Source organism: Natator depressus, chromosome 7 (assembly GCF_965152275.1).
Source record: "Natator depressus isolate rNatDep1 chromosome 7, rNatDep2.hap1, whole genome shotgun sequence".
NCBI lineage: Eukaryota > Metazoa > Chordata > Testudines > Cheloniidae > Natator > Natator depressus.
Genome location: NC_134240.1, coordinates 123,545,521 through 123,569,038, shown reverse-complemented (window position 1 = coordinate 123,569,038; position 23,518 = coordinate 123,545,521). Strand labels below are relative to the sequence as shown.

General features: G+C 52.1%; 1 protein-coding gene across 1 annotated transcript in view; it reads left to right on the top strand.

Annotated features, from left to right (window-relative positions):
• The first annotated feature begins 1,476 nt into the window (after positions 1 to 1,476).
• The window catches only part of HPSE2 (heparanase 2 (inactive)), a 281,188-nt gene continuing 259,146 nt past the window's right edge, over positions 1,477 to 23,518 (top strand). Inside the window, exons 1-2 of the mRNA XM_074959546.1 lie at positions 1,477 to 1,736; positions 3,423 to 3,580. Of these exons, the coding sequence (XP_074815647.1) occupies positions 1,477 to 1,736; positions 3,423 to 3,580 (418 nt within the window). The remainder of the gene's footprint in view (positions 1,737 to 3,422; positions 3,581 to 23,518) is intronic.

Here is a 23,518-nt window from a genome sequence, read left to right as displayed (position 1 = left end):
GACTCCTTCTTACTGTATGTCTCTGTTGTGCACAACCAGGGAGGGTTTTTTTCACTGAAGAGAGTGAACATTTCTCATGACCAGCGATTGCAGGATTGGGGCATGTTTCCAAAACATGAGGCTGCCAGAAGCAAATCAAAAGGGCTCCTTCCGAATATGGGAGATGGTGGGCCAGGCAATCTCCCCTGCAGTGGGGACTCAGGAGTGTTTCAGCTAGGCCTGTTTTTCATCTCCAGCCTTTCTTTGCTAAATTTGCCATGCGGTAACTTCTTTATCGCTTGGGGTCTTTCCACCCTCACTGCCACTGAGCAAGTCTTCCTAAAAAGCTATCTTTTAGCTTAACCATGAATGATTGGGCTTCATGCCGGAATGGTGGGTGAAATTCTTTGGCCTGTGTTATGTAGGAGGACAGACTAGTTGATCTCAGTGGTTAGAATCTATGAATCTGAGAATCCCAGGGAGTTAATAATTCCAAATGAATAAAGAGATTAATTCAGCCTTGTTTCCAGCTCAGGGAGCCCTGGAGACCCCCTGCAATTTATTCATCAGTTGAAATTATTAATTTTCAGTGTGTGTCTGATCCCCTTATTATACTCAGTATTTATTGATTGCCTTGTGTTGATTTGTTGTGATCGACCGGGCAGTGTTTGTTTCTGTTCCTTGGCTGAATAGCTGAGCCTGCATCTCTGGTACGAATACTTGTGTGCATGCAAAGATGCGCTGGGTGTGCGTGCGGCCATAATACAGATAAGAAGACCAGGGCACAAGACTTTTGACATGCACTTTCCACAAACACTTGTACCAGTAAAGTTCTGTGGCTCAGACTGAATGCACAAGGTAGTAAGGATGGCGGAAGCAAATTCGTTTAAAAGTTGGGAGGGAATATTGGCTGACGAGCGAGCGCAGCACTCACCCAGACGGAGAGGGCTCCTTTCACCTTCCTGGCGCAGAGCAATGCGAACATCAGCACACATCACACTGAGTCCCCTGCCCAAAGATCCTGCAAATGCATTCAGAACGTGTGTGCAAGGCTTGTAGCAAGCACGCAGCCCTGCTTGGTGTGGCGGGGTCACTGGACCCCGCTCTCCTAGGTCTCTCTCAGCGAACATTTTACCTTAAGCTCTTGTCCAGCAAATGCAAATCAAATAAAAACAACTCGAACTCGCCACGGTTACATTTGGCCTCGTGAATAGATTCCTGAGCTCTGAACTGAGAGGGTTAAACCAGGAGACTTCCCTTACCTTGAAAAAGTTAAAAATGTCTGCAGTCTACATCTCTTAAAGGGGCGGTGCTGGTTAACAAGGAGTCTTGGCACCGGCTGCTGGAAAGGCTGGACAGGGGCGTGAGTTCCCCTCCACCAGCACCAAAACATTGCAAAAAAAGGCAGCGAGCCCCGCACTTTAGATAAGGACAATTAGCCACCAGCGAGCCCCCGCGGAAAGAGAGGTTTAATTAGAGGGGTGCCTGCTGCTCAGCATGCCCTATCCCAGCTCCTGCCCCCCGGGGCTCCTCGCCCTCCTGGCCCCTTGGCTGGCTCTGCTGGCGCACCTCTCCCTTTCCTCCCAGGCAGGGGACAGGAGAACGTTCCCCCCAGAGAAACCTTCAGGTGTGAAGGGAAGGACTCTCATTCTTCTCGATGTGAACACCAAGAGCCCTGTCAGGGTAACCAGTGAGAACTTCCTCTCCCTGCAGTTGGACCCCTCCATCATCCATGATGGCTGGCTCGATTTCTTAAGGTAAGGCGGGCGCTCCCTGGGCACCCCTCGCGTACCCGCTCCCCACTCGCACAGTCCCCGGGAGAAGCCAAGCGAATGGTCCAGAGCCCTGGGCCGGCTCTGCGCGGCGGCCGGCGCTCGTTGTGGCGGACGGGCAAAGCCGTGGTTCCCATTAAGATGTTTGCAATGGAGGAGGCATTTCAGAAACTTATCAGTTATGACTGAAAAAATGTCGGGCTTCCCTCTCCGCAGCAATTAGCCTCCGCAGAAAGCACCAGGCGGTGCCGAGCCTGCAGCCGCAGCCAGGGAGCTGAGAGGGGACGGCCCACCGAGCCGCCGGTTGTTCCTGCCGGGCGGGGAACTGGGTTTGGGTTCAGGCTGCAGGGCTGGCTCGCCCGCCCGCCGGCTGCTCAGCGAGTTGCGAGCAGGCAGCTCCTGGGACCGAGGGCAAAACCCTCCCTCCGATGTAACTGCCCGCGGTTCGCCCAGACAATGTGGAATTGCAGCGGCCCGGAGGAGGCAGCCCCGCCCGGGGAGCGCCCCCTCCCTGCCCGGGGGCCGTCAGGCCGGAGGTCTGCGGGGGAGCGGGGTGTCTCCGCCGCGGGCCCCGCTCCCATCGCGCCGAGGCTCCGCTCAGTTCCAGTTCCCGCTGACGCGAAGGGGTAGCCAGGCGAACAAACGGCGGGACACGCGCCTGGGAAAGCGGGGTTGGGCGCTTGGCTCCGGCGCGCAGCCGCGCCAGCGGGACCCCGGCCCGGGGCGCGGGCTACCCGTGTCCGCCCCTGGATTCGCCTTGTGCTCCGTGGAGCGCCCGGGCGGCGTCCCAGGGACTGGCAGCGGCGGAGAGGCGAAGCGCGGAGACAAGGTTTGGTTCGAAAGCCCCAAGCCGGGCCCAGGGGAGGGTCCGCGGGCCGGGCCGGCTGAACAGCGCGGGGCGCGCACTGACCGAGGGACCGGGCAGCCTGTGCGCTAGCAAAGCTGCAGCGCCTCCGAGAACTGGCAGCCACAACTGGGCAGGCTCGCTAGGGTCGGGCCCGCCGGGGTCCTGGGGAGGGACCAGCTGGCCATTTCCCGGGGAAGCGGGTGGGTGCCCCCATCTTTGCCGAGGCGGGCTTCGGTTGCCGGGCTGAGGCGACCAGGGCCGGGCGCAGTGGGAGAGATGTAGTGGGTCTGCCCACCGCTCCGCTCCTGGGCTGGTTTCCGGCCCGAGAGGGGTCCCCAGGTGGGTTTGCAGCCGCGCCGGGGCCGCTGGAAGGTCTTTAAAAGCCCGAATGAGACGCGCGCGGCTCGCCTGGGCTCGGTGCAGTGCCCCGCGGGGAGTTCTCTCCCTTCGGGGGTCCCCGGGCCTGCGCGGGCTTCTGGGGGATCAGAGCAGCCCGAGGCTAACCCCTGCAGAAGTTCCTGGCCAGGAATATGCCTCGGGCCCGATCCTGCCCCCGGGTTACCCCCACTCCCGCGTTACCCCGGAGCAGACCCAGGCTCCGGCGGGGGCTGCGGCCAGCGCCGGGCAGGGACCGGCTCGGCCTTGCATCCTGCGGAAGAGGAAACGGGGCTGGTGGGATCCTCCAAGATCCGGGACCCCCCGCGGGTGGGGGCTGCTCCGCAGGTGGTGTTTGGGTCCGGGGCACCCCGAGCCAGCCCTGCCCCCTCCCCCAGTACGCCCGGCGCTGCTGCTCCCCCCTCAGCGCCTCACTCTCTCCTTCCCAGCTCCAGGCGCCTGGTGACCCTGGCCCGCGGCCTGGCTCCCGCCTTCCTGCGCTTCGCGGGGAAAAGAACCGATTTCCTGCAGTTCCAGAACCTGAAGAACCCGGCCAAGAGCCGCGGGGGGCCCGGCCCGGACTATTTCCTCAAGAACTACGAGGACGGTGAGATGGGGAGGGCGCGGCGGGTCCCTGCGGCACCGCGGTCGGTGTGCGCCAGAGGCACGGGCGGCGAGACACGCCCGGCTGGCTGGGGCTGTGGGGGGTGCGCGGGACCCCCGGCTGCTGGGGCAGCGGGACCGGAGGCAGGAAGCGGGGTGTCTGTGTGGGGCCGGCTGGGCTGCACCGGGCGTCGGGAGGGAATCGGCACAGCGGGCCGACCAGGTCCGTGTGTCTGGCAGCAGCTCTGCGGGGGGTGAGTCGCTGCAGGTCTCCAGGCCCTGGGCCACAGGGCGGCCAGCGGCCCCCGGGGCGCCCTTGGTACGGGGACGGGGGTCACAGCCTGGTTCCTGCTCCTTTGCCGCCGACGCCCGGATGAGTTCGGGGAGGGACCGGTGTGGGGTGTGGCGGGCCGAAGGCTGGGCCGGGCAGGAGAATGGACCCCTGGCCCTTGGTTTTGGTCGGTGCTTTAACTCTCCTTATTTCTGCTGTGATGGGGTCGGAGGGAGGCCAGGTGTGTGTGTGGTTCTGGGGGTCTGCTGAGAGTACAGTGGTGGTGAGGGGGGCAGGGGTGCGTGGTTCTGGGCGGTGTGTAGGGGGATGGAGGTCCCGGACGATACTTTCTGGATGCCGGGTAAAAAAACCCGCTGTCCGGTAGGAAGCCTGTTTCCATCACCCCGAGTAACGCTCGCACACACGCGCCCTTCGGAGGGGCCTGCTTCGGCCTCACTTCCCTTGGCTTGTGAACCAGCTCGCTGCCCCGGGCGCCGACTGCCCCTGCTTCACTCAGGGCTGGGTGGGTCTCGCCGCCCCGGCAGCCCTTATGCTCCTCTCAGGGCCCCGAGTCCGCAGGTTCAATGCCGAGGCGTCCCCGGGCTTGTCCGCTTGGCCCGGAGCCCCCGTGCGGCCTGGCGCCCATCGGGGTGGTGTCGGGGCGCAGCTTTCAGCCGCGTTGTCCGCCTGGCCCAGCCGAAGCTGCTGGCGCTGGGGTGTCTGCTGAGCAGGGCTCGGGCGGCGAGCAGGCTCGGAGCTCGGCAGAGGCAGCCGAAAGAGCCCCCGGCAGGGAAGGGCCGGAGCGCCGGGCGGTGCCAGCCTCCCTTGCGGGGCTCCTGCCGCCCCCGCGGGGGTCCATCCGGCGGCTGGGAAGGGTCCTGGGCTCCCAGCGCTTCGCTCTGTCCCCGCCGATTGCCCGCGGAGCGGCCGCAGGATGCGGTGCCCTCCCCGCACAGTCCGGAGTCCAGAGGGGCAGATTCAGCTCTGAGCATCCTTCCCCGGCGCCCTTCTGCAGCCCCGGCCTTGCGTTCGCTCTTCTCCGGCTCCCCGCACCCCGAGGTGGGGGCTGTTCCCGGCACGGCGGGCCCGGTTCGGCTCCCCGCACCCCGAGGTGGGGGCTGTTCCCGGCACGGCGGGCCCGGTTCGGCTCCCCGCACCCGAGGTGGGGGCTGTTCCCGGCACCGGGGGCCCGGTTCGGCTCCCCGCACCCGAGGTGGGGGCTGTTCCCGGCACCGGGGGCCCGGTTTGGCTCCCCGCACCCGAGGTGGGGGCTGTTCCCGGCACGGCGGGCCCGGCTCGGGCGCTGGTCCCGTCAGGCTCACACCTGTCCAGTGGTGTCTCGGCGCCGCGGCTTCTTGGCCGGTGCTCCTCGTAGGCCGAACCAGAACTGCCCTGGGCCCCCTGCGGTGCTCGCTCCGGCTGCCGGGCCGCCGCCGCCCCTGGCCCGGCGCAGCTTTCCGCGCTGTCCGGGCCGGGGTCGCTTTGCACGCAGCGAGGGTGAGTCTCATCTTCTGGTGGTTAGAGAGCTGGTCAAAACCCGCCATGAGCAAGGGGGCAAATCTCTCAGTCCAGGTCCCTTCGCCTTTTCCTGGCTGCGGCGTGCCAGCCGTGGAGCCCGCTGGAATCATTCTTGTTTTGTTTTGTTTTTTCACCAAAGAAAGCAGAAAAAAATCCCACTTCGATTTGCTGCTGAGTCTCCCGGCCTCCGTTTCTCAGCCCGCTCTGCCTTTTCCTTCCCACGTTTCTAACGTTTCTGGCCTCTTCGCCTCATTTCTCTACCCGCGCGGGCGTTCACACGCCTCCCAATTTCACATCCTCTGCTAGCGCAAGGAGCGTGCTGTTTACTCCACTTCCAGATAATTAATGAAAATGTTAAATGAGACCAGACTTAACACTGCTCGGCACCTTCGCCAGCCCCATCCGTTGCTGTTCATTATTTCCTTTTGTTTAGGGCTGCATGTTTCAGTCCGCTTGAGAGTGTTCCAGCCTATTGGAATTTAATTCTGTTTACTGACATTTTTTAAGCCATTGGACCAGATTTATCGCTGGTTTATCTCCATTGTTTCTAGCAGTTACGCCAGAGAAGGATTTAGTGCTGTACTACAATTAAGGTACTAATTAAGCTTTACCTCAATTTATTTATTAAATTGACTTCATTTATTTATTACACTGACTACAGTTTGTAATCCAGCCCTAACAAGCAATTACATTCGTCTGACATGATTTGACTGCCATAAAGGCAGGCTGCTTACTGGCCTTGGTTCAGTTATTCTTCAGATTTTCACATATTTCCCCCACCCCACCCCCATGACATTTTCCAGTATTTAACTGGTGTGAAGCTAGCACTCAGAGGTGATTGTAGGGTTACTTTTGTTTCCTTTTTTAAAAGGTACGATGTTTGCCTTTTCATAAATAATCTTCGGTGTTTGGGGATGTTAGCCAATTCCACGTGTTGCCTGTCTGTCGCATAGGTTCAAATCTTACCTGCGTTTTGGGCCAGATCTTGCAGCCCTTCCTCATGTGAGAAACCCTAATAATGCCAATGAAATCACTCACTCCAAAAAGAGTGGAAAGGTGAAGTTTTATTAATAATTGCTGTTTTTAAAGGGTTTTAAAATTTTTCAATTGTCCACATTTATTTACTTTTCCTCATTAAAATCAGATAATAAAAAGCATTTCAGCACCTTAAAATTAAAAATTGCGAATTGCAGCACTTTGCTTTTGTATTAGTGGTTCTGGCTTTTTCTTTAGAATTTTTTTCTCCCTTGAAATATTTTTATAAGCATTTTTCCTTCCCTTTGGACAGCATTAATTCAGGCAAAGAAACTTCAGGAAACTGTCAGTGGCAAAGCTCTATCCTGCATTATTTAAATAAGAAAGTGGAATATAATGAATACAAATAGGAAAAAAGTAACAATATTTGTGTCTGTTTTTTAAAATATACCTTTTCTAGCTGTGACTTAAAAGAGCCATTAGCTGAAGATTTTCCATAAGTAATTATTTAGGAAACCAATTAATTTAGAAAGACAGATCCCAGTGGTAGATCAGTAGAAAAGACAATAATTTGCAGAGGGCTAGTCAAACGGTGAAGTATTGAATGGAAAAAGCAGACATATTTGCCAGTCCGTCCGTTCCCCCCCCCCCATGCCTGATCTGATCTGCACTCAGATCAACACTCTTGAATTCTGCTACACACAGGGAGGTGGGTCATTCTGGGTCTTTCTTTCATCTCTGGGTTTCACTAGTTAAAGCAGCCCTGATCTTGTGCTACCCTAATAAATCTCAAGGGAAGAGTTTTGTCTTTATCTCAGTCTGTGGAGATGCAGACTGGAGAAACTGTACGGCATAAACCGTGGATGGTTCATACAAAACATTTGTAGAAATAAGTGTCGCTGCTTTAGCCCAAAGGTCAATATTTCAACAACTTGCGGCAGAAAACTTCCACTTATTAAATGTCTTCACTAGGGGTTTTCATGACGGAATGACTGAAGGCTTTTGTTTCTTCAGTTTTCCTCATGGCAATAAAGTTGAAATGTAGCAGCCCTTCAAAATGAAGTTTCTCATAGAAGTTGTAACCACAGGTCTTAACTTTTCATCACTTAAATGTGGAACAGAACCATTGCGAATGTGGGTGAGGGAAGGAGGGGACACATGTGGTGTATATCAGAGATCAGTGTAAATCAGAAAGGTGTGCTAAGGGGGATTTCCTGCCTAGAAGCAAAACTTTCTTATTTGTTCCTAAGATCTCTGTGCAAACTTCATAACCAGAAGCTAGTAACTGTCATTGTATTAGAGAGGGTCTTTTTGGGTGGAGGTTGCATTGAGAGCTTCACTCGAGGAATCCAGTTCTCTGAAATGAAATCCTGCTGCCACTGGAGAGCTCTGCCCTAGCTCACCGAGTCCTAGGAGCCATGTTATCTTTCCAGAGCATTCCTAGGCCACTCTTCTCAATAATGCATGAACTATTTGCATTGTAGTAGCACCTAGAGCTGCACTCAGAATCAGGGCCCCATTGTGCTAGGCACTGAACAAACACTTCAAGAAGAGATGTCCTGTGCCTGAAGAGCTTACAGTCTACATAAGCGACATAGACAAAGGGTGTAAGTCTGGGAGGCAGCATGTGAGCAGATTGATCAGAGAGGGCGCTGGTTACCTCTTTTTTTCCAACTTATCTGTGTTTTTCCATTTTCTCTGTGTGTGCTTTTGTGGGTTTTAAAATGTATTATTGGTCTGGGGTGGGGTGAAGCGAAAAGGGCAGAGAGGATGAGTTAATAGGAACAAGGTATTAGGAAAGAGGGACTTGCGATGCTGCAGCTGTTAAGGTCATGTCAGCCTCTTTGCTTTAAGCCCCTTGTGACAGGGATGTCCCAAGAGAAGAGCCAGGACCTGCCCTTGGGACTCAGCTAGGCTGAGGCTGCCTGGTGTTCTTGGTATTGTGGTGAGTGCTGGCTCAGCTGCTGCGCTACCCTTTCTTCTGCAGAGGGGACATGTGGCCATGCCTGGAACATATCAAACAGGGTTTCAGTTAAATGCCTAGAGGGTCATTTCAGGGCTTGGGGTTCTTGGATCCTGGCTGAATCCAAGAGGAAATGGAGACAGTTCCTCCCACAGGGGGTCTGAGTGTAAATGGGACAAGATGTTTATGAGGGTTTTTGCCCATGGACACAGGGTTAAATTCATGCTGCATTAATTTAGATGGCGAGCTCCTAGAGGCAGGGACTGTCTTTCTGCACTGGATTTGTACAGCACTTAGCACGATGGTGCCCCATCCTGCTTGGGGCTCTAGGCACTACTCTAATAGAAGGGATAAATAGTGATATCCCCACCATTGGGTTGGTCATTCTCTCCCAGGGCCACCTGACAGGGATCTAGGAGTGTCTCTGTGTCTGTCCTGTGTTTTATCACACTCACAGGTATTCTAGGCAACTCACAGAGAACTAGGTGGGATCCTGCCCCAAGCAGCCTGCAATGAAAGTGAGGAAATAACATTCCAGAGGTGGGGGAGTGGCTCATTCAGCCTGTCTGGGCCTTGTGGGTTCAGAGCTTTGTGTTTTGCTTTAATTAAGGGCAGATACACTCCTGTTTGTAGCCAGTGCTGAAGAAGAGTTCTTAGGAGTAACTTGAAGGAGGTGAGGGTGGAGACTTCACAGGTAGATTTTGGATGATTGTTCCTGGTAGCCAGGACAGCAAGGCAGATGAAAAGGTAGCCAGGGAGGGGACTAGATTAATGCAGGGGCTTTAGGGGTTGCAGCCTAGGGCCTTGGATTTTGAAGGCCCCCCAAACACATGTATGGTTTGTTGCATGGCTCTTCAGTTGACTTGGGGGGTGGGGTGGGGGGCAGCTGCTCTGCCATGCCACCTGAGAGGAGCAGCCAATCAGAGCTGCGCAGGAAGCAGGGAGCTCTGCCTGTTCTCACAGGAAGGGAGGGGCGGGGGGGGGAGAACTCTGCAGCTCCCCCTCTCTGTAGCACCCTCCCTGGGAAGGAGGAGGGAGTGAAGAGCCCCAGGAGCTGCCCCGCTACCTGAAGGATCTGGGGGGGCCCTGCTGCAGTTGCCCGTGGCCTGGGAGGATGGGTGGTGAAGGAACCCAGCGGGAGTGGAGGTGAGCCAGGGGGCACAGCTGATGGGGGGTAGGGATCTGGGCAGATGTGGGGGCTGAGGAGGCAGAACTGGTGGGGGCTGGGCAGCTGCACTCCATTTGCCCTCTGTTTACCATCATGCCATTTATTTAATTTAGAAAATTTCCATTTAAACCCCTTGGAGTTAGACAGTGTTGACACATTTCCACTCACAGTGCTACACGTTTAATCAGGCACTTCATCCGATGTTTATGCAACATAAGGGGATCAGTAATTGATGTGCTTTCATTAGCTAGTTTGATTGCTCACTGCACGGTACTTTTCTGGAAAACAAAACAAAACAAAAAAGACAGGGTGAGTGTCAAAATTTCCGGTGTTAAGAAAGAGAAATGAGATGTCTGTTCATTTCTTTGAATTTAACTTCTAATTTTAATTTCATACTTTTAAGACTTAATATTAATAATGTTCTGTTTTAATAGCATTTCAGTGTATTTATTTAATTATTTATTTGCAAGATTTCATTGGAATATTGTCTATCAGCACACTTAACGTTCGATTTTAAGATTCAGAAATATGGTCTGGCACACCACGCTTGAAAGTTTGCCACCCCAGGCTGCTGGAGAAAACAAACAGCTGCAGAACCCTTTAGCCCTAGAGAGAGCCCTTTGGCCCACCAAGATTTGGACATTGCCTTGTCCGTCCCACCAGAAAATGTCATTGAATACCACTGCTATAGGTAATTAAAGCCATAGTGTTACTGTTTTCATTACTACCAGTTATATGCTGAAATTAAAAATAAAAACAAAACAAAACTAACTGCCATTCAGCTTTAGAACTGGTGCATCACAATTAAGAACCAAACTGTAATAACCAAGGTAATTTTAACAGCATCGTGTTTGACATCAATATGGGTGTAGTTAAACAGTAAAGAGAAGGATCTGAATAGGCACAGAGGTCCCCCAAGAACTAGAATAGCCCTAGCCCTTGTCAAACTTAAATTGAGCCCAGAGGAACTGGCCCCAGTCCTTGTTGGAGTAGTGTGGGGCTTAGGCAGAAGAAGCAGGGTGTTCAGGTCAGGTACTGTAGACCTCAGTCCTTGTATGTTTCTTTTCTCTCATGCCTGGAAAGTGGTCACCTGAGGGACTTGCTTCTAGACCCCCCTTTACTGTGTGGTTAGGGACAAGCAGACTGAACACACTGGCTTGGCCAGTCCAGCCAGTAAGGGGTGGATTACTGAATGGAGTCCCTGCAGGATTACATATGGGAAGCTGTCACCGATCCAGCTACACCCCCAGCTTTGGAACAGACTCTTGGAGGAACTTCTTTCATGTCCTGGCCCACAAGGGGTCTCACTCTTCCTTCAGGTAGGCCACCCAGCCTCGTCGCTTCCTGAGACTCAACCTCTGGGGCTCCAGCACTCCTGGTGCACACCATGAGCTCTCTTCACTGAGTCCCGCAGAGACCTGTACATTCTTCCGGAACTACTAATGCACCTCACCCAGCCTTTACTGGGCCACTCAAGCAGCATCTTCAGAACGGTCAGGTTTATTGGTCAGCTGGAGGACAGCATAGGAAGTCCTTTGGGAGCTGAAGGTTACAACATAATCTATTCTGGTTAGCCCAGAGCCCAGCCAAGCTGGAGTGAACTCTCTCTCAGACTTTGTTCCTTAATCAGTTCCCAGGTGAGAGAGCTCCCAGGCTTCTTCCAGAGCTCACACTTATCCCCTCACACCTTCCAGTGCTTGTTTTTGAGCTGCAGTCTGCTCGACTTCCCTACTGAGAGTGTCAATCCATGAATCACTTGCATCGGGGCTTGCATTGTCTCTGGGGGACCCCTTGCTGATCTGAGCCAGTTCCTTAATCACTGTTCATTCCACCTAGACAGGGAGGGTGATGCACAGACCGATGCCTCTTACATTACCACAGGTTGCTCAGTGGTGTGAATATTCCACCCCCGCCAGCGACATAAGTTGCCATAAGCGCTGGCGTGCACAGCACTAGGTCAGCGGGAGAGCTTCTCCCGCTGCCATCGCTCCTGCTGCTCGTGGAGGTGGTTTTACAATGCCAGCAGGAGAGCTCCCTCCCGTCTTCACTACAGGTGCTGCCACTGCAGCGCTGTACGTGTAGACGTGGCCTCAGCCTGCAAATTCGTTTGTTTTCCTCCCACTGGCTAGCCATGCAAAATGGGGGGGGAACCAAGGCACACAGAAGCATTGAAATATTACGGAAAATCCCCACTTTGTCACAGAACCATCACAGCTCAGGATTCAGTCTTGGCAGCATGACACCGGAACAATGCACTGAGCACTCTGGTTTCTTCTCCAGGCACCTGTACGTTCACTTTCCTTTCAGCGCGTCTCTCAGTGTTAGCACTGCAACTAAATCCCCACTGTGCATCCCTGCAGCGGTCTCTGCTGGGGTGACCAGACAGCAACTATGAAAAATCGGGACGGGGGTAATAGGAGCCTATATAAGAAAATGACCCAAAAATCAGGACTGTCCCTATAAAATTGGGACATCTGGTCACCCTAGTCTCTGCTGCTGCTGTTGTGACTCGGACTGTTCCTGCTAGGAATCAATGAACAGTCCCCTCTACCCACAGCTAACTTTGAGGGGAGCACTTCCCCTGTGGGATTCTTGGCTGCACCTTGGGAGTTTGCTCGGCACTGAAATGTGGCTGCAGGGTCTTAGCCTGGGGAGCATTATTTGTTTTTAAACCTGAGAAAAGCGGTTGCACAGTTTCAGAGTTAATGGACCAGGGACGGGTGTCTGTTGAGGCTAATGTAACTGGAAAACAGCCCTTAAAATGTACATACAGCCCATTACATTTTATGGTGGATGAATCAGGGCACAGTGAAGGAAAGGAGCCTGAGTGGTGAAGGAGGCGATTAACAGAAAGGCGCTCTCACCTGCCCCTCTCACTGCCTCATTCCTTGGGGTGGATCCAGGCCAACTTGCGGCCATCCTGTCATTGTTCAGTTTTTAGAAATTAGCTTTTGTGCCCCTGAAACACCCTGAATTGACAGGCCTGGTGCCTGGCGCCCTCTCTCCATAGAGCAGGGACACTCCATCCAGAGCCACTGGAACCTTTGCCCGTTGCTCCATCAGGGCGGTTCTGCCGGGTGCTAGAAGGACTCACCCATAGAAGCGAGAGGGAAGTTCAGGCCTGACGCTCATCCTGTTTTCAACACCTCTGCTGAAAATGCCAAAGGTAGTGGTGAATTTTCTGACGTGGACGTTTTGCTGGGAATTGAGGCCACCAGCTTATTTCACAGAGACTCCCAAATGGCCGTCAGCTGGGGATGACTCCTGAGGATTGACCTGGGGTTAGTTTCAAACCAGTAATTGAGCTGGTTAGAAAATGCAGACAAAAACAAAATTTCAGCCACAAAACAGAAACACATTTTTAGAAAGTTTTTGCAGTTTTTGCTTCTCTTGTTTCCTGACTAGCTTCAACCAGGAACCTAAAGATGAAGGGATTTGTAGCTCATTATACCCTGGAGTAACCTTGTTTACCAGGTATTACTAGCTAAAGACTGAGTACTGACCAATGTGATGTGAGTTGAAGATTTCAGTACAATTCCGCCTGGGTACATCTCTACAGCACACAATGTTTGGGCAAAAGGAGAGCCAGTAGAGATCTGAATTTCAGCCTCGTTTGAAATGGCTGGCAATTGCTGTCAGTTTGTCTTGCAATCTGAATGCTATGCAAAGGGAAATACCGAGACACAGGAGCTCACCTACCATGAAGCTGGGAAGGGTATGAAAGTGTAAAGAGGGAGCGATTTACGAAAATATTTGTGTGTGAAATTTGCCCATAAACGGAGGAGCTAATTGCACTGGCTTGTTCAGCTATTAAGCAGCAAGCACTTTGCAGGCTTTCCCTTAAGATACCTGCCTCTGAATCTTAACCAGAAACAACACCAGCTGTTTCAGCCTTGGACCTCTCTTGAGTAGAATGTGCTAATTGCAACAAGTTGTGTGGTGCCTGTGCATTGCAGAGTCATGCTCTCTAGAGGCTGGGACAGAGCAGCAAATTCATTTGCACATGTGAATTAATGAGTTCCCAGGTGCATCCCATAGCAGACCCATAACACAAAATACAAACATGATGCTGTGTCATAGCCCCAACCTGTCCCCTTTGAAGTGCCAGTATTCCAGGAAATGATGCCCAAGCAGCCCCCAAAAAGAGCTGTGCGAGCAGACAGCCGCAGAGAGATTTAAAGTGGACTTGAGTTCAGGTCCCAATCGAGATGTGTGTCAAGGGAGAACAGCAGCTAAACCTGAAATGTTTGTCTTGGGTAGTATTGTTCTCAGGTCATTGTGTTTTTACAGCATGAATGAGGCCCATAGATACTGAGCTGAAGCAGACAGTACCATAGTCAGTGTCCTAAAGGGTTTGGTTTTGTCTGTGTTCTGGGGTTAGAAGTGACATTTTCTGTCCTTCTTACTTACAGGTCAGATTTGGATACCCTTATTTCATAACTGGTGTAGGCCAGTGGGGTGACACAAGTGACTGCTCACCAGTGAGAGTAAGGGGGTCTGGCTCTGGATGATCTGAGCAGCCCTTTTGTCTATTTAAAAACACTTTTCCTAGCCCATCCCCTGCCTGGGTCTGGGGAGGTGGGGTGTTATTGTGTCTACCCCTCTAGCCATTGTATCTGAGCCCCTCCCAGCTAGTTAAACATTGAAGTAACCATCTCTCTCCTTTCTCAGCCTGCAGGAGCAATCCCTTGATTAGTTGTTTTTCCCTGCCCACACAATGAAGCCTGTATGGGAGACAGCACTCCTGGGGTTAAGTGTGGGGAAAATAACAATCCAGCTCTTGTGTATGGATGTTGCTGTGGCCCCAGGTGGGAAGTGACTGACAGTTCCTGCCCTTTGGCTGCTTAGCAAAATGACGTTTTTTCTATCAAAGTGCCCACCCATCACCCCGGGGTTTCTGAGTATTTGAACCACACACACAACCCAAACCCAGCGCATTGAGCTGCCGTTGTAACTTCAGACAGCTTCTCCCTGTCGCAGCTGTGACAACCACTTACCTCTCAGCAGAGCGCCTCCTCCGATATGCCTCTGCCAGCATCTCTGGAAGGGTAACAAATCTGGGCCCTGGGTAGGGTTGCCATCTGAACTGAGTAGGGAGTGTCCTCCAAAAAATGTAGGAGACTGTCCTGCCTTCCAGAGCTTTGGCACAGCCCAAACCCTGCTTTTCAATGGTGGGGAAGGTACCCTTCCTACAAAATACCCTTTAGCTTAGAGGAAGATGCACTGAGCTGCAAGCTCTAATCCAGTGTTTCTCAAATGCAGCCACAGTGGTTGCATGCAGCCACCAGAGGCTTTTCTTGTGGCCACAGCCTCCTGGGTGATGACTGGGGGGGTGGGAAGCAGCAGCCCCTCCCTCGGGGCCTACAGCATGGGTTGTGGAGACACAAACACTGGAGGAGCAAGCAGGCAGAGAGTTCCCCACCTTCCCAACTGTGGTGGGGCCAGGCTTCAGCCCTAGGATGGTGGGTGGCAGGCTCCAGCCTCAGGGCTTCAGGCTCCATCTCCAGGCTCTGGGGTCTGTCTCCGGGGTCAGGGCTTTGAGTTCTATCCCCTAGCTGCGCAGCAGTGGGCTCCAGCCCCAGCCTCTGTCCATAGGGCAGTAGGCTCTGGCCCCCGCTGCCTCCCCCAGGCCTCCATCCAGTCCTCCTGTCACCCCTGGCCCCGCTGGCTCCCTACCCACCTCACTATTCCGGGCTTAATTTGTATCCTGGCATGCCAGGGCTGAGTAGGTCTGCTGTGAAAAGTGATATTTGTATGTTTGTTAATATGTCTACGCTAGCACTTCTGTCAGTCGGGGTGTGAACAAAAGTTTTACAGACAGAAGCGCTGGTGTGGACAGCGGTATGTCGGTGGGAGATGCTCTCCTGCCAGCATAGCCACTGCTGCTCGTTAGGGATGGGTTAATTATGCCGACAGGAGAGCTCTCTCTTGTCGGCATGGAGCAGCTACCTGAGTGACCTGACAGCGGTGCAGCGATGCTGCTGTAAGGTCTGTAGTGTGGACATACCCTGAGTAGCTAGCTGGAGGCTGTGAAAAGTGATATTAACATACAAGTATCACGTGTCACAGCAGCAGACTTACTAGCCAGCAAGTCTTAAAAAAAAAGAAAAGAAAAAGAAAAAACAACAAAAAATACAAGAACGTGCAAAGCACTTTATTTGTGTTTCTAGTCTGTTTAGGTCTAGTAAAGAATAGAAACAACTGTATATTATTTTTATTATTGCAAAAAACCCTACATAAATACATTACAATGATTTGGACATGTGCATTTTTGTTTGTTTTTCCTTAAGTTTAAGTATTTTATGAAAAAGTGTCAGAGCGGCCACCAGCAAGAGTTGGTGGCCGCACTCTGAGGCCACCAAAAATGTGTTGTGAGAACCCCTTCTCTAATCGCATCTCTCCCACTAACTGAGGTTAATATTCCTCTGCATTTCACAACTCCTTTGCAGCCTTTCAGGAAAAAATGCGCCCAGTCTATGTGCTTGACTATTCTGTTTGTAGCTTCTGCTCTAACTTCTAGATCACACTCCTTTCTCGGAGCCGGGAACAGAACCCCAAAATCTTGATACCCAACATTCTCCTGCTGTCTTGCAAAGTGTGTCTTTCACACCCCTCTGTGGCTGTTCTACATACAGGATAACAGCCTGATTCCAGTACCAGTTACGGCTGTAACTCTGACAGAAGAGATCCGTGCTGAAGGATTTAAGTTCAAACTCTGCTGATGATCCATGCAGGGAAAAATAGTATGTGACTGATCGTGTAATTTTAAAGACTGCATGGTAATGCATGCTCACGTGAGGATAGAATTATGGTTGTACAGTCCATCTTAATTCTAGAATTTTCTAACAAATATCTTTCACCAGCACAAAATCCGCATGTTTTTTTTTAAAGATGAAATTGATGGCTCTGTGCAAATCATTTTGAAAATAGGCAAGTTAGATTATTCACGTAAAATCTTCTGCATCAGAAAGTAGGTGTCCTGAATGTTTGGTTCTGAAAGGCAGTATTGTTAACCCATAGCATTTAATATTCATGAGCCTGGCCCCCCAAAATCATGAGATTTTAAAAAAGTAATAAGCTTTGTGCTCTTTTTATTTGTCTTAGGGAGCATTCACTTCACGTTCTCCACAACCCTGAAGGCTAGAAACTTATTTTTAAATGTAAATTGAGATTCTCTTGACATCTCTTGACTCCAGCAGCTGGGGCTTTAAGAAAAGCACCAAATATTGCCAGACTTGTGATAAAATCTTGAGTATTCACAACACCAATGTGTCAGCACCTTTGGAGGAGAGAGTTTCACATTTAGGGATACCCTGGGGCGAGAACACCCTGCTAGCAGCCTCTTCCTGTTTGAACTGAGGTCTAGCTAGCATGTGTGACGAAGTGGGACTGTTCTTAATGTTTCCTCTGAATAGTGTGGGGGTGCCTCAGTTTCCCCTATGCAGTTCTTAAGTATCTAGGTGGTGGGATAAGGGTGTATGGTCACTGCAGAGCCCTAGAGGGCAGGTGTGTGCAGGGGTCTGGACACAGAGAATGGCCGACACCCTGTTTCCTGGCCACTGATGGCCTGGGCCCTTTCCCCCTGCAAGGTGAAACCTAAAGGGTTGGAGAACAAAGGAATCAGGTGACCTCTTGGCCCGGGAAAGGAACAAAGCCCAGAGGAGGAGGGGCTGGAGGGAGTTTCAGTTTGGGGCTGGCTGGAGACATGGAATGAAGGGCAGACGTGGTTGTCTGGCTCCCTGCCCCCCAAAATGGACCCAGCTGAGGGGTCCTGTTCTCTGCACCTACAAGCTCTGTGTTAGACCATGTTCCTGTCGTCTAATAAACCTTCTGTTTTACTGGCTGGCTGAGAGTCCCGTCTGACCGCGGAGTTGGGGGGCAGGACCCTCTGGCTTCCCCAGGACCCCGCCTGAGCGGACTCGCTGTGGGAAGCGCACGGAGGGTCAGAGGAGGCTGAATGCTCCGAGGTCAGACCCAGGAAGATGGAGCCGGGTGAGCTGTGTGTCCTGCAGACAGGCTGCTCCCAGAAAGGAGACTTCCCCAGAGTCCTTCCTGGCTTCGTAGGGAGCAGTTCCAGAGCATCGCCCGGGGACCCCGTGACAGCATGTCTCTGCTGATTGTAGCTGCAGAGTATTGCGCGGGGTATGGGAGGGAGAATCTCTTGGGCAGAATGGCCCCAAACTTTAGGGCTTTATACAGCAGGCTAAACCTAACACCCTGCACTCCGCCTGGAAACCCACAAGCGGAGAGTGCAAGTCACAGAACACTGGAGACGTGGAAGGCTGCCTGTGCTGGGCATGGGGCATGGGGCACTCTCACACCAAGTGGCCCCATGGTGCCTGCCGGCAGTCTGGCTGGGGTCTGTAGGGGCAGATCAGGGAATCGGCTACGTGGACCCCTCCTGGTCCTGGGGCTGCAGTTGTGCCTGCACAGGTGGCAGGGTGACTGGCCTAGTCTTAATGCTGCCGTGCTGGGCCCGGGCAGGAAGGAGCTTCTGGCTGCCTCGCTGGCAGGAGGGGTCATACTGGTGAGGCGGGGCAAGGGCAGGCAGGAAAGGGCAGGTGACAGGCTCAGGGGAAGGAGGGAAGGAGGCTGGGGCAGGAGGGGTCATGCTAGGAGGGGTGACTGCTGAGGGTGTGGGACAAAAGTGGAACGGGTGTAGGGGACTGGGCAGGTGTGAGATGGCTGATGGAACAGAAGGGGGTAATGGAAAGCAGAGACAGAATGGCAGAGGCTGTTCCATGTCTCCTGCCCCCCGAGTCAGCAATTCCAGGCTGTCTCGGGTCTTCTGGACATAAACAGGGGCTCCAGTTGCTGGGAACATCAAGCCCGCACTGATAGTTAAGTTTGAAAAAGCTCCTGCTCCCCTTGCAGAGATTCTGATGAATTCTCCTGGGGGTTTGTGCCACGGCAGAGACAGCAGGATGGTCAGCCCCCCAGCGACTGTGGATCTCCTGAGGCCTTCATGGTTCTCTGGGATCTGCTGGAGGCCAGGAACTGTCAGGGGAGGCTCTGTGCCTTGGCACTAACTCTGCAGCACCCTTTTCCTTTCTTGTTCCCAGTGAGCGTGGCTGCGCTGGCTGACACGCCACATGGCCTGGGGAGAAGAGAGGGGGTGCTGCTTTGCAGTGTTGATAGGAGAGAGCGGTGTGCGTGAAGAATCTCCCCACATGGTTCCTCAGGGTGTGATGTGGGCCCTAGACGTTGGAGATGGGAAAGACCCATTAGGTCCCTTGGAGACTATGTGCCAGGGCCAGCGCACAAATGACCCCCATAATGTAATTTTGACTTGGTTCGGTGTTCTATCTGAAATGTCCTGAGCAATTTTGTTCATTAGCAAATTTTGTTTCACTTGTCTTTGTCACGTCCGCACCCACCATCTGTCTAATGGGAGGTGGGGATGGCGCTGTTTACATACAGGGTGTTACTCAAGGTAAGGATGGACTCCTCCTATTTCTTATCTCTAGTTTCTTCAGTTAGAAAGCTGTCTCATTATCAATATCAGTGGAAATTGCTCTGTGACCAGAAAGAATGGTACATCCTGGTTTGTTAGTTATTTACTGGTTGATGAGTGAGACAGCAGAATTTTCTGTGGATGTATTTGACTGATGCTAGTGTATACTCTAAAATTTTCTTAGAAAAATTTACTTTTTTACATGTTGTATACATCTTTCTATGTAGAAGATCCTCATCTTCTGCTCAGAGAGTCAAACAAATAAGCACACAACACACACAAACTAAAATCTAAATCCATCCAAGTAACACTTGCCTCATGCTGGTAGCCAGCATAAACTACTTGTGATCCTAATTTTATACCAGTGTGTAGACAGTACAGTCACTGAGCACTTTATAAAATCCTGGACAGATAGATTAGAGAAATTGTTTAAACATTTTTAACTGTGGTGAGCTTTTTAAAAACTAGATATTTTATATATTTTACACCTTGCAGTTTACTCGTATGTTTCTCTGGTGACCAGTCAAACATAAGTTTGATCCCTGAAGGGTGTTTTACTTTCCAGTGCCCCATCTTACTCATTTCCATAAACAGGGATGTTCATTTCTAACTAATGCGTTTGTGACGTTCCCCTCTGATGTTATCCAGACCGTTGATCTGCTGGGTCACTCCAATCCTTGACTCTGGGAGCCAACCTTACCCTGCTCTGCTGTGAGAACCCCCACTCCCTGGCTGGTCACGCACAGCCTCTGGCATGTAAGCTGCTCCCAGCTATGTGAGTGAGCACTTTTGGCCAGCCGCTGCTTGGATTGTGTAACCAAATGACACTAGCCAATCTCTCTGGTCCCAGACACAACCCTAGGAACCCCCGTCTTGCAGTGTCCAGTTATACCCGCTGGACACTGCAAGCTTATATGAGTTTGTCAATTTAACAAAGAAATTGATATGCACCAGGCTTGTTATCCCATGGGGAATTTCTGACACGCTTCAAACCAAACGCACTGCTTCAGGTAGAATAAACAGATAGATTTTAGGTGATTATAAGTCAAAGCACAAGAAGTCAGATTTGGTCAAATGAAATAAAAGCAAACCGCATTCTAAGCTGATCTTAACACTTTCAGTGCCCTTACAAACTTAGATGCTTCTCACCACAGGCTGGCTGGTTGCCCTTCAGCCAGGCTCTCCCCTTTGATCAGCGCTTTAGTCGCTTGGTGGTGGTGTCTGTAGGTGTAGGTGGAAGAGAGAGGAAGAGCATGGCAAACATCTCTCCCTTTTATCATGTTCTTTCTTCCCCCTTGGCTTTGCCCCCTCCCCTTCAGAGTCAGATGAGCATTACCTCACCGCACTCCCCAACTGACCAAAGGAAGGGGGGTGACTCACTCGAGAGTCCAACAGATCCTTTAGTTGCTGCCTGGGCCAGCGTCCTTTGTTCCTGTGAGGCTGGGCTGCGTTTGTCCCATACCTGCCTGATGAGGTGTGGACTGCCTCTGTGCTCTTGGAGAGTTTTTGCCTGCACTTATTTTAAGCCAGGAGGGTACATTTTCAACCTCATAACTACATACATGAAATTATAACCTATAACATTACTATAACGTTGCTGTAACAACACTGCTCAGTGCATCACAAGCCTTCCGAAGACACCTGACATGACAAACTTTGCACTGGATACCACGTAATCATATTATAAGGATGAACATGGGGGTGCTGTGTGTTGCCTCGAGGTACAGAGCGTCACAACGTTATACAGTTTTCTTTAAAAATCACATGGAAAGACTGGAAGTGTATAGCAAGTGTATTGTGGATAATGGTTAATGCAGACACTTGTTAACTGTGAATGTTCTGGTCTTGTAGAGAAGTATTGGCCCAGATCCCCAGGGACAGCCAAGGAATACACAGAACAATTCAAAAACAGCCTTTCTACAAGGGTTTCTTTCAGCTTCCCTTATGGTCCCTGGTCTGGGGCTGCTTGTGTGCTGGTCTGGCTCCCTTGAGGAAATTAGAGGAGCCTGAAGGATGTTCTAATTTACAGCAGCTACCAATGACCCCAAGAGGCCGTTCCATCAGGTGGGATGTGGGGCCCTCCTGGCCATGCCCCTTTGCTCCTGTGCAGGCTGCAGGGAGGATGGTGCAGTAGAAGCCTCTAGCCCGCTCTACTCCACCAGCATCCTGTGGTCTGTTAGGCTGGCTGTAGGGCAGAGTGGCTGGGGAGCTGTGTCATTATTTGGTCTGGTTTGGTTTTCTGTTGCAGTGTGTAGGGTGGTCACTCTCTGCTTTCGATCGTTAATCAGAGATAACAAATACCTTCCTCACAGGTTCCTGATCATCTCATTAGCCCCCCAGCATGGTCTAGTCAGTCTATATGTTGGTAGCTGCATGGTGCTAGAATTCCTACCGGAGAAGTAACTCTCCGTGGGGTGTGCTTGGGTGCAAAGGCCCTGCCAAGGGGCTAGGGAGCAGGGAGGCTATTTGCCGAGCAGTGATACTGCATCACCTGTTGCCCTCAGTGCAGGGAGTGCAGCATAGGCCAGGCACATAGGGAATATGGCCGGGATCAGCTAGCAGGAGTTACCTTCTCATGGGGGAGATGACTCAATCTTGGTGGAACTGAGCTAGGAACCAGGACCACGTTGGGGTGAGAAGACATACTGTCTGTGAGGAGCCCCTCTTGCTTTATTTGGCACTCTGGCCACAGTATGCCTTTGGATTTTGCCTTCATTTGTAAAAAGAACAGGAGTACTTGTGGCACCTTAGAGACCAACCAATTTATTTGAGCATAAGCTTTCGTGAGCTACAGCTCACTTCATCGGATGCATGAATCATTTGTGTGACCCCCCAATCCCATGGATAGTTTTGTCCTGTAATCAGCCGCAGCTCACCTGACCTGCCACACGGGTGTGCTCCCTTCATACTGCATTTGTGCGGCTGTTACATGAGTGATTCTACTGTACAGAGTACACAAAGCACCGCACGAGCTGTGCGATCAAACGTCCCAGGGCTGGGGACTGCCCATGGGTACTGGTGAAAGAGAGCCAGCTTCAAAGTGAATTGTTTTGTTGTGATATAAAAAGTCTAAGGCACTTCAAATGACTTTCTTTGCAGGGAGGCAGGGTAGGTGAGATAATATCTTTTATTGGCCCAACTTCTGCTGGTGAGAGAGACAAGCTTTCAAGCCACACTGGGGCAAGCTGGGTTTTTTAACTGAAGCAAAGTGACTGTCTAGCACAGGCTGTCCATTGAATGGGCAGTGAGCATGCCAGCCCCCTCCTCTTCCCCCACCCACCCGAGCCTGCCCATCTCCAGGAGGCTGCTTCCCAGTGGGCTCCTATAATCTGTGTCTGATTTCGCTAACTTTTATGCAGTTGGTCTAATATAAATCAAGTCCTTTAACGTGTGTTAAATGCAAAATCCCCATGTTTGTGCAGGTTCAGTGCAGCCTTTTTATCATAAAAAAGGGAAAGAAATGTTAACTGCCCTGCATTTCATGTAGGGTATGTTAGTACCTTGAGCAGCCTCCCTAATCCTTCAAACCCCTAAACTACTGATGTACTCATTTAGATTTGAACCTGTTTGAAGTGGGCACTGTCAGTCTGAGTTTGTGCAGCGCCTAGCACAATGGGGTCCAACCCTGAGCGAGGCCTTTAGGTGCTGCTGTCCTAGAAATAATAAAAAGAACAGGAGGACTTGTGGCACCTTAGAGACTAACAAATTTATTTGAGCATAAGCTTTCGTGGGCTACAGCTCACTTCAAATAAATGTGTTAGTCTCTAAGGTGCCACAAGTCCTCCTGTTCTTTTTGCAGATACAGACTAACACGGCTGCTCCTCTGAAACTAGAAATAATAAGTAACTCCTCTGCAAAGAGCTACACCCACTAGGGCACTGTACTGGTAAGAGTGAGACGTGCAGGCAATATGGTGCGATCCTGGTGGTCACAGAACTTTAACTTTTCATTCTCTGGCCATTTGGGCTGACCAACTCTTCCTCCAGGTCGTGACCTAGCCTGGCGACTTTGTCCCTGGGAGATGTCATTCCTGGGAGACTCCCAGAAGCACCTGGAAGAGGAAAAAAAGCAACTTCTTTGAAAAGCAAGGTGTAGACACACTAATGGGACACGGCAGCCACCTGCGGATCAGAAGAGTCAAGGAGAGCACCCGGGAGGACCCCTTTGCCCACAGTCTCTGCAGGCCGTTGCGGGTTTTAGAGCTGTGCCACCGGCAGAGAGGAGGTGGATGACTGGTGCCTACAGTGCAACGGACGCTGGTCTCAGCCCTGCCTGTGCAAAGCGCTGCCCGCCAAAACCAAAGAGGGGCTCACCGAGGCAGAGGAATCCACCCCAGCCCTGGAAGGACGTGCTCTCGCCTGCGCTGGCAGAGTGCGGGCAGGCGCCCGGGTGGCTTGGGCGAGCGGCCAGCAGCGGGCAGCGTGGTGAAAGTGCAGCGGCTCTTCCGGCGCCGGACGGGAGGGGGAAGGTTCCGTGGCGGCTGGGGCAGAAGGCAGTTGTGGGGCCACAGTGCTCTGGGTTGGGTCCGGGTGGGGGCTGGGGTCAGGTGGGAGGGCTACAGGGGAAAGTGTTGGGCCCTAGGGTGTGTGTGGA